General features: G+C 53.4%; 1 protein-coding gene across 2 annotated transcripts in view; it reads right to left on the bottom strand.

Moving 5' to 3' along the window:
* Positions 1-10,022, bottom strand: part of CBX7 (chromobox 7) — a 20,750-nt gene extending 10,728 nt beyond the window's left edge. For both annotated transcript variants that reach the window (XM_003783193.3, XM_023509438.1), the window contains exons 1-2: positions 9,819-10,022; positions 7,586-7,629 (exon numbers count right to left, since the gene is read on the bottom strand). In XM_003783193.3, coding sequence (XP_003783241.1) covers positions 7,586-7,629; positions 9,819-9,887 — 113 coding nt within the window. In that variant the 5' untranslated portion in view covers positions 9,888-10,022. The remainder of the gene's footprint in view (positions 1-7,585; positions 7,630-9,818) is intronic.
* Between the last annotated feature and the right edge of the window lie 1,105 nt (positions 10,023-11,127).

Genomic DNA, 11,127 nt, shown 5'->3' with positions numbered 1-11,127 from the left:
AGAGTCACCCTCAGTAGAGTGCAATGGTGCCACAGCTCACAGCAACCTCCAGCTCCTGGGTATGGGGTGATTCTCTTGCCTCAGCCTCCCGAGTAGCTGAGACTACAGGAGCCTACCACAACACCCAGCTATTTTTTTGTTTCAGTTTGGCCAGGGCTGGGTTCAAACCTGCCACCCTCGGTATATGGGGCAGGAGCCCTACTCACTGAACCATAATTCCTGGTTTTTAACAAAAAAGTTTACAAAGTTTTTTTTTGAGACAGAGCCTCAAGCTGTCCCCCTGGGTAGAGCGCCGTGGCATCACAGCTCACAGCAACCTCCAACTCCTGGGCTCAAGCGAGTCTCCCGCCTCCGCCTCCCAAGCAGCCGGGACCACAGGCGCCCGCCACAACGCCCGGCCATTTTTTGGTTGCAGCCGTCATCGTTGTCTGGCGGGTCCGGGCTGGGGACTCGAACCCGCCACCCTAGGTGTACGTGGCTGACGCCCCAGCCGGTTGAGCCACAGGCGCCGAGCCAAAGTTTACAAAGTTAAAAAAAAAGTTAAAACAGAAAAAAGTTTATAGGCCAAGCGTAGTGGCTCATGCCTGTAATCCTAGCACTCTGGAAGGCCAAAGCGGGTGAATTGCTTGAGCTCAGGAGTTCAAGATCAGTCTAAGACCCCATCTTTACTAAAAATAGAAAAACAATCCAGGCATTGTGGCAGGTGTCTGCAGTCCCAGCTACTCGGGAGGCTGAGGCAAGATAATTGCTCAAGTCCAAGAGTTTAAGGTTGCTAGAAGCTATGATGCTACAGCTCTCAACCTAAGGTGACAGACTGAGACGCTGTTTCAAGAAAAAAAAAAGCTTATAAACACATAAAGAAAATATTTTGGGGGGCGGCGCCTATGGCTCAGTAAGTAGGGTGCTGGCCCTATATACAGAGGGTGGTGGGTTCAAATCTGGCCCTGTCCAAATTGCAACAAAAAAATAGCCAGGCATTGTGGTAGGTGCCGATAGTCCCAGCTACTCAGGAGGCTGAGGCCAGAGAATCGCCTAAGCCCAGAGAATTGCCTAAGCCCAGGAGTTGGAGGTTGCTGTGAGCTGTGACACCAAAGCACTCTACCGAGGGTGACAAAGTGAGACTCTGTCTCTAAAAAAAAAAGAAAAGAAAAGAAAATATTTTTGTACAGCTGTACAATGTGTTTGTAGTTTAGGCCAAGTGCTAATTACAAAAGAGTAAAAAGGGGGCAGTGCCTATGGCTCAGTAAGTAGGGCACCGGCCCCATATACTGAGGGTAGTGGGTTCAAACCTGGCCCTGGACAAAATGCAATAAAAAATAGCCAGGCGTTGTGGTGGGCGCCTATAGTCCCAGCTACTCAGGAGGCTGAGGCAAGAGAATCACCTAAGCCCAAGAGCTGGAAGTTGCTGTGAGCTATGACACCACAGCACTCTACCGAGGGCGACAAAGTAAGACTCAGTCTCTGGAAAAAAAAAAAAAGGAGAGAGTAAAAAGATTTTTGTAAGAATTTAGCCCTTGAAGCTTGGCACCTGTAGCTCAGTGAGTAGGGCACCAGCCACATGCACTGAGGCTGGGTTGGAGCCCAGCCCTGGCCTTCTAAACAACTATGACAACTGCAACAAAAAAATAGCCGGGCATTGTGGTGGGTGCCTATAATCCCAGCTACTTGGGACTGAGGCAAGAGAATTGCTTAAGCCCAGGAGTTTGAGGTTGCTGTGAGATGTGATGCTAGGGCACTTTACCCAGGGTGACATAGTGAGACTCTGTCTCACAAAAAAAGAAAAAAAAAATTTAGCTCTTCACATTCACTCACTCCCTGACTTACTCAGAATAACTTTAAGTCCTGCAAGCTCCATTCAAGATAAGTGCCCTATACAGGTGTGCCATCATGCTGTATTTTTCTTGAATCTTTTCTACGTTTACCTATGTTCAGATATACAAATACCACTGTATTATGATTCCCTACAGTGTTCAGGACAGTAACATCTTCTACAACCTTGTAGCCTTGAAGCAGTAGGCTACACATACATATAGCTTAGGTATGTGGTAGGCTACATCTCTAGGTGTGTCTAAGTACATTCTATGCTGTTCACACAATGACAAAATCACCTAAGCATGAATTTCCCAAAATGTATCCGTCACTGAGACATGACTGACTATATATACAAAGTACACATGTATATAAAATACATATATACACAAAAACAAAGCAATGTTCTCTGATCCTGGCCAGAGGCCCTGCTGGGTGAGAAGGAAGGTGACTGGATGTAGGGAGGGCTTAGGAGCAGAAGAGCCAGGCTGAGTGCTTGCCCCTGCTGCTTCCTAGTGTGTCCAGTTACAGCCTTGATCTTCTTTTTTTTTTTTTTTTTGAGACAGGAGCCTCAAGCTGTCCCCCTGGGTAGAGTGCCATGGCATCTCAGCTCACAGCAACCTCCAACTCCTGGGCTCAAGCGAGTCTCCTGCTTCAGCCTCCCAAGTAGCTGGGACTACAGGCGCCTGCCACAACGCCTGGCCATTTTTTGGTTGCAGCCATCATTGTTGTTTGGCGGGCCCAGGCTGGGGATTTGAACCCGCCACCTTAGGTGTATATGGCTGGCGCCTTAGCCGCTTGAGCCACAGGCGCCGAGCCTACAGCCTTGATCTTAAACTGTCCCCAGACATCTCTTGTGAGAGTTAGCAGCAGTTCAATGCAGAGCAACGAGTTGTCAGAAGACAGAATGCTTTTTTCCTCTCTTTTCTAACACCTGGGCACAGCTCCTTCTGCCAGGTATGTAGGCTCTCAGGACTTGGCAATGAAGACCATACTATGAGGTCTTCCCACCAGGTCCTTCCCACCAGTCTGACTTTACTTCCTTTGTGTCTGCTTTGCCTTTAAAGTGCTAATCCTGGAGTGCTCTGTCCCTCCCTCCTGTCAGACACAGGTCCTGACATCCCTCCCATGCTGTCTTCTGCCAGTAGGACTAGCCCTCCCCCTGCTGCCTCCTTGGGCCTTACACTGCACTTGCCCCCCCACCATAACCATGGATCGATCCAAGGACACCCTAGCAGACAAAGCCATCCCTCCCAAAGTTCCCAGTGAAGGCCCAGTGGCCCCCTCAATGGGAAGAGCCTTGGAAGCCTCTACAGCCTTTGTTCATTTCTGCAGAAGTGCTCAAAGTGAAACTGAAGCCCAAACTACAGTATAAGCAACCACAATCCTTCCCCCAAATAGCAGTTGAATCTCCTCAACCATAACTAGCAAGAAGGGAAATTTTGTGCTCCTCCTGTGCAATCTGTCTCACCCTCTCTAGTTGTTGAAATGCAGCGTCTAGTCCCCCTTGCCCTGTCAATTTTTAGCTGATGTGGCTGCTGTGTGATTTCTGGGAAGTCCCTATCCTCTGGACCTCAATTTCCTCATGTGAAGAGCAACCACCGTCACAATAACTGCAGGCTCGCCGTCTACTGCTGGGAACTGGTGCCTCTTCCATAATACTCTGACAAGGTAGGTTCTTCATTTATTCCCCCCATTTTACAGATAAAGAGAGAAATAGGCAACTTGCCCAAGGTAACTGAGCCAGTTAAGTGGCTAGTCTATGGATGGAACTCAGCCTGCCTCTCAGCCACCTTCTAACTTCCGGCCCTCCACTGGGCCGTGATACGGGGGAGAAGAGGTTTGCCCAACTGCCCTGGTCTCCTCAGGGTCTAGCTGGGGCCTGGCACACAGTCGTTGCACAGAAAGGGTCAGCTAGGTTGGGAAGGGGACCATTTCTGGATGGCGCAGCTGGAGGTCTGGTTCAGCTCTGTGCTGGAGACAGGAGGGTGCTCGCACCGAGTCTTAACCTCTTGGACCCCAGGCCTGCAAACTGGAGCCCGCACGAGGGGAAGCAGCTTCGCTAACGGCTGGGCTCACAAACGCCAAGAGCGCGCCACAGGAAGGACACAGCCAGGAGACGTCAGGGGCTCAGCTGGAGAGTCGAGCGTCCCAGGGAGGGGCAGAAGGTGGGATGGGATAGGATGGGGTGGGGCGTGTTCCGCCCTGGCCCCGCCCCGCCACTGGGTATTCGAGCTCGAGCGCGCCCGCGCCCGCGCACACGCACGCACGGGAGGGGCACGCGCCGGGATTACGCGGCCAACCACGAGGCGAGGGCGGGGACAGCGCGCGCCGGCTCCGAGATAAACATGGCCACGTGACCGCCGCCCCGCCCCCGCCCGGTAAACAAGCTCGCGGCTACCCCTCGTGAGCCCCTGGGGGGTGGGGAGGGCACCAGCAGGTGGAGGACCCCACCCCCACTCTCAACCGGCCTTCGGCTGGGGTACTTGGGCGTGGGGAGCTGCGGGAGTAGGCGGGTGGAACAACCCACGGACCCCGCATGGCCGAGCCAGTTCCCATTCCTCACTCTAATTTAAAGTTACCCAAAAGAGAAGCACTAGGTGGGCTCAGGTCCAGACTGTGGGGTGCGGCCTTGCTCAAGTGACTCACTGTTCTGTGGCCACATCCTCAAGTGGGGATACCAATCATCCTTGTTGCTTAGGATTGTTGTGAAGATGGGATATGTTAAGTAAAGCACTTCCGTCAGTGTGGTACATAATAAAAGCAAATAAGCGTGGGTTAATTCAATTTTGAAAGCCTAGAGTGCATAAATCTGCAACTCCCAGCCCCAGTCTCAGGGAGGAATTAGCTCCTCCCCTGCCCCCTGGCCGGGTGTTAACAAATCTCATCCGGTCTCAGGTAGTCTTCAGCAAGGCCCAGGGGGATTAGGGCCTCAATTTTACAGGTGGGCAGAGAGGAGGCAGAGAGGTCGAAGGTTTTGCCCTGGGTCACACGGCTGGTATAAGTGCACAACCAGAATTGAAAAGCAGGGAGGTGTGGCTCCAAAGCCTGGGCACTTCCCACTGAACTTCCCAAAAGGCTCATAAGAGACTCCTGGTCACAAAGCTGGCTGTGTATCACAGAAGTAGGCCAGCTGTATGGCCCTAGGTAAAGACTCTTCTCTGCTGTGGGCTTCAGTTTCTCTATCTGTAAAATGAGTCACTAGGAGGCAATTAAATTAGCCAATGCCTGGCTCATAATAAGACCTTACTGACTGGCCTGGAGGATGCAGCCAGTCCAACCACCTATTCCTGCCCTCTTTCTCAGCCTCTTCCTCATCAAGTTCTCCTGAGAAGGGTGGCTGAAGACAGCTGGCTCCCCTGCTTCTTCTGAGACTGACTTCTGTCTTCCTCCAAGAGAGGAGACAAGTGTTGACCATACTTGCCTTGTGCCCATACCATGGTGGCACCGTGGATGGCATAACGTGGGCACCACACGGCATATGTTGGGAGTTAAAGTTTTGTGATGACCCACTCCTCTCTAGGCCTCAGTTTCTCTATCTGAAAAATGAGAGGACTGATCTAAATAATTTCTAGGGATGCTTTGAACTCCTCTGAAGAGTGGAATACCCTAGGTCCCCTTCCTGGCTAGGGTAAACAAAAGCAGAAATACAATCTAGATGTCTGTCTAACTTTGCACTAACAGCAAATGTTTACTAAAGCCCTTGGTCTGGGCTGAGCATGCATCAAGAAGCTTACATCCATCATCTAATCTGCACAACAGCCCTGCAAAAGAGGCTTCATTAACCTAACGTGAAGACAGGGAACAGAGGCCCAGCCACACTGGGGACCTGCCCAAGGGTTCACAGCTGTTGGGTGAGCTCCCAGGCCTGGAACCCAGACCAAAGCAGGTGGGACAGAAGGCCTTCAGTCAAACAGGGTTTCCAGAACCATTAGGGGTCACCTGGCGGTCATCCTGAAGACCCATCTGGTGGTCTCAGCATGTTAAGAATCCAATGGGCCTCTAGGCCAGGGGCACAGGCCACCAGGAACATGGTGAACTCTGCTCTTGGAGCCCTAGTTCCTTCCCTTCTGACTAAAGTTCTGGTCGGCAGATGTACTCACATCTAAGAACTCCTCATTAATAAGGACCTCTGTTTAGAGAAGGAAAACTTTCAAAGGATAGAGCCTCTGGAGGAGGAAAAATAGCCAACAGTGCTTTGAAGGCCAACAAGCTGGTAACCACAGCTGGAACTCGATGTCCCAGTGCAGAAGCTAAGAGCTGCGCCCAGAGCCTCAGCTCTCCCACTGCCCACCCTGGGCAGCTCCCTTTACTGCCCTGTTCACCCAGACCAAAAGTCTACCTTTGATCAGCCTGAGGCTCCTCCTTTAGCCCCCAAGGGTATTTGGGAAGAAAGAACAGTTGTTGCAGTGGAAGTGAGGGTGGAGGATCACATTATCTACATGCCAGCCACTTACCCCAGTCCTCAGGATACCTGAAGATCACCCTGAACATATATGCCAAGGCCTTTCACCCCACAAGGCTAAGTACCCTATGAAAGGAGAGATGGGTGTGGGTCTACTGAACACTGAACCCATTTTGCAGAGAGGGAAGCTGAGGCACTATGGGCTGTCTTCCCCTCTGCTGTCTTTCCGTCATCCCCCAGAAGCAGGACCCAATACTAGGTCAGCTTCCAGTACCAAAACAGAAAATTCCTGTCTCAACAGCTTGGTGCACAGGGGGTTTCCAGGAATCAGTCTCCCGGAGGCAAGGCAGGGAGGTGGGGCACCCACAGGCCAATGAGGAAGCCCCAGGATTAGCTCGGTCCCTCCCCCTCCCAACAACTCCCTGCTGGGAGGTGATTAGTTGGTCTGCACTCCGGATTGGGCCTCAGCAGGAGAGGTCCTAGCTCCCTGCCCCCAACTCTGAGAGGGAAGCCTAGGGGGGCACAAAGGAGTTACCTGAAGACAGAAAGGCCTAGTTCAAGTCCCAATTCTGCCTCCATTTGCTGTGTGACCTAAGGCAAGCTGCTTATCCGCTGAGCCTGTTTTGGCATTATCTAGAGAGAGCATGATCACACCTAGCTCACATGGCTCTATGGCAATGGTTCTCAACCTTCCTAATGCCACAACCCTTTAATACGGTTCCTCATGTTGTGGTAACCCCCCAGCCATAAAATTATTTTCATTGCTACTCTATAACTATAATTTTGCTACTGTTATGAATCTTAATGTAAATATCTGATATGCAAGACAGTCTTAGGTGACCCCTGTGAACGGGTTGTTCGACCCCCAAAGGGGTTGCAACCCACAGGTTGAGAACTGCTGCTCTATGGGAACCTACTCTGTAGGTCCTGCTAGGCACTGAGGATTCCTGCTCCACTGCTGGACTCCCCTTGTGCACCCAGCACTGTACTTACTGTGGCTCAGGGCCCCCTCCTTCGGGCCAGCAGCCATCTCTGATGTGGAGATGCTGGGCCTTCACCTCTCAGGTTCCAGAAAAGCAGAAGGAAAGGAGGGGAGAAGGGAGGGAAGAAAGGAAAGGGAGGAGGTGGGAGAAACTCCAACTAGAAGATGGGTCCCAACACTGAGCGGGCAGATTGAGAAGAGAAACTAGAGACCCACCTTGAACCTCCAGGGCTCCAAGTCCCTCAGCTAGCAGAGCAGAAACCAAGGCCCAGGAAGACAATAATTTAATCAAGGCCAGCTGTCCAGTTACTAGAGCAGCTGGAGCTATAAGCTGGCCAGGGAAGGGGGAGGCACAGGTAGACAGACACACACACACAAAGGAGCCTTACTTTGGGGGCCATCCTTTCCACTTCACCAGATATTCGACTTTACCCTGCGAAGAGAAAGAACCAGACACAGTGAGACCCCCTAATTGCCCCTACAACCACTCACAGGACAGTATAGCCCAAAGGACCTCATCCCCAAATCCCCTCCGCACACAAGTGTTCCCCAACACATAAAGGATAATCCAGGGACCTGCCATCCATCAGATCCTCACAAATCCAGAGAACCCAAACTTTGGCTGATGCACAACCACCCCTGACTGCCCTCCCCACTAGCACACAGGACAGCATCTGGTGGCAAACACACCTGAGCCTCCAGTGGCCCAAGCCCAGAGCTTTTGTCACATGGGGGACACTGAGACCACATGGCGGGGGGCATGTATGCATGGCCAAAAATCCATAGAGTCCCAGTGCCAAGATCATAACACTTTCCTCTTTAGACTGGAAGACTCTCCAAATCCTAGAAAATTCCTCCCTAGGATGTTCCTGGATTCTCCTCCCTGTGAGCTGAGTCTCTGGGAAAAGCAATGGGCCAGAGACTTTAGAACTCTCAACTCAAAAGATCCCCATATGACCCACAGGAGACTGAGAAAGTATCCACCTTCAGAAAGGCAGTCCTCCAATTGTTAGAAAATAGACCCAGGCTCCGCCAACATGGTCCCTTTAAGGTCCAATTGCATTCAATAGATGAAGCCCCTCTATGCCAAAACTCTAAAGACCAAAACATGACACCTTTCCAAAGAGGCCTTCCAAAAGTCAGCCTTCCCTGGCTGACTTTTCTGATGCTGTCCCTCTCTGGCACCTTACAGTTCTATTTCTGTAGGGCACACAGCTCCATCTGAAGGCATCTGTCTTTATTTCTCATTCATTGTATCTCCCTCTGCAGAACACCAGCTCTCCGAGGGAAGGAATATATCCTTGGGGCTTAGAATTATGTCTACTACACAACAGATCCTCAATAAATGTCTTAAGTCACTGGTTGAAGGAATAAAGATCCTCGATCTCATCAGATCTCCGATTTGGGGGTGGGGCAGGGCCGTGGTAATCTCTGTACCTGCTTCAGGCTACACTTGGAAAGCACAGACCTTTGTGGAATAAATTAGACCTCTATTAAGACACAGAAACCCTGGGGGATGAAGGAAGAAAGAGGGCAGCTCCAATCATAAACACAGCTGAATCCCAAGCCAAGTTGGGAGAAGAAAAGACACTCAGGACTCACTTTGCCCTTCATCCATGGCACGAGACACCAGAACTAAGTCTTCTCTATGGAAAGAAGATGGACTGGCAACCAGCCCACATGAGCTCCTGCTCTACCTCTACCTCTACCCCTACCTTGCTGGGTGACCTTGAGCAGGCTACTTCCCCTACCCAGTTTCTGCCTCCATCAAATTCGAGGAGGTTGATTGCTAAGGCCCCTCCAGCTTGCCCCTGTAGCCTCCCAAGGGGCTGTGGAGAGAAGAGAGGGAAAAGGACAGTGGTGAGTGCCAGAAGAACTTTTCCCTAAGGACTTCCCTAAACCCAGCCTCCAGGTTTGGGTGAGCCCATTCCACAAACGTGCTTAGGACATGTAGATGCCAGGCCAGGACAATCAAAGTCCAGCTCGGAAGTGCTGGTCCTGAACCCAGCAGGACGGAAGTCTCCTTAAACTGCAGGGTGTTAAGTGAAGGCAAAGGCAGACGGGGAGGAGCTTCAAGGATGCCCTACACCGGAGCGGGGGGATAGAGAGATGGGGCTGGAAAGAGGGGGTTGAGGGTGTAAGCGGTAGGGATCTGAAAAGGTCAAAGTCCAGCAGGAAAACTTCAGAGGCAAGAGGAGACTCTTTCAAAGGTCTGCTTCCAATTTCAAAGGACTTGGTGCCAAGAGTCCAGAGTCCCGAGTTCGAGACCCAGCTCTGACAATAACACACTGGACAAGTCGCTTCAACTTCTGTCTCCGCCTCCCCATATTTAGAATGAAAAGGGGATGAAGGAGGATGGCGCTCGGAATCCCTACATTCCGACACTATTTCCAGCTCAGGCGGGTTCAGCAGTCTCCAGCATCCCGGGGCGACAACTTTTATTCTACTTGCCTCATGGCGACAGGGGAAACTGAGGCACGAGCTGGGGAAACGAGCCCAGCAGCTCAGGGCTGCCTGGGCCCCCAGCCCCACCTTCCCTCTCGTCCCCAGAGCATGGGAGGCGGTGCTGGGGACAAGAGAGGACCTCACAAGGGTTCTGGGAGCGCCCCCGGGCAGCCTCACCTTCCGCACGCGCTTCTTCCGGATGCTCTCCACAGCGAACACCTGCTCGCCGATGGCTGACAGCTCCATGCGGGGAAGCGGGCGAGCGGGCCCGGGGCCGGGCCTGGCCGGGCCGGGGGCGGAGCTGCGGGGCCGCGGCTACGGCGCGCGATGCTGGGGCCGGCGGGGTCCCAGTCACCCTCGTCTGGGCGCGCACGCGCACGCGCACGCGCGCACACCCCCTCGCGCTGCCTCACGCCGCCGACGTCCCATTTTTGAACCTGCGCAACGTTTTCCTCCTCGCCGGCGAGCGCGCGCGGGAGGGGGCGGGACGGGAGCGCGCGGGCCGGCCGGCCGCCGGCTAAGCTCGCGCCCTACAGGTCAGCCCCGCCCCCCACGTTCGAGCCCCGCCCCGTAGCCCCGCCCCCGCCCCGCCCCGCCCCAGCCAAAGACCAAGCTGTGTGCTGGGAGGTGTGGACCCGACTTGCTTAGCTTAGGCGCCGGCGTGCACCTGGCTGACGCTCGCGCGCCCCCTCTCGCCACTCGGCACCAGGGTGGGGACGTGATCTTTAACACCAACATGCAATTCCTAAATCTTGCCGGTGTCTTTGAGGAGCCGATAAGGCGTGGCCCTAGGAGGGCAGGTGAGAAAGCAGAAGTTAAGAGCGGGGAGGTCATTTTCCTCACCTTCCAAAACGAAGGATACAGAGGCCTGGCCGCAGATTCTAGAGCTGTTGTTGGGTCGGGACCGAATAGGTTTCCCACCCCGTCGAGGCGTCGCAAGTGCTTGTGCTGAGCAAGTGTTTCTACGTCTATCTGTTCATGGATCCAACCTAGACGGCTGTAAGACGCTCGGGCTAGACCCGGGCACCGCCTCCAGGGCTCCCAGGCTGGGCAATTTGCCGCGGGCGCGGCAGCTGTGGCGATAAGGTGCCCGCGAGGATAGAGTCTGCTGGTACGCTGCCTCTAGGTACCCCCCCCAACACACACACACCGACGCGCCCGGCACTCGGTACGTTGTATAACAGGTGTTCAACTATTTGTAGAATCAATGGCTCTTGAGATGCCATAGGAAGTCATCACCCCCCGCCACGCCCAGAACCCTCTTCTGTTGTCGACACAGCGCCGCACTTCACCCTTCCGGCCCCAGGGCCGTCTTGCCCCTTCCACCCCCTCCCGCTGCCTACGTGGATTCCAAGTCCGGGCTCCTGGCCTCCTCAGTGACTCAGGGCTGCCCTTTCCTCACCTCCACTTCCAGTGCCCGGCCTCATCCCTTGTCTGTTTTTGGGCCAGCAGCAACGACCTTCTCACGAAGCTGCCATCCCATCCG

Source organism: Otolemur garnettii, unplaced genomic scaffold (assembly GCF_000181295.1).
Source record: "Otolemur garnettii isolate 467f Iridium unplaced genomic scaffold, OtoGar3 scaffold00007, whole genome shotgun sequence".
Lineage (NCBI taxonomy): Eukaryota > Metazoa > Chordata > Mammalia > Primates > Galagidae > Otolemur > Otolemur garnettii.
The sequence above is the reverse complement of the archived record's forward strand: the minus strand, read 5'-3'. Positions and strand labels throughout refer to the sequence as shown.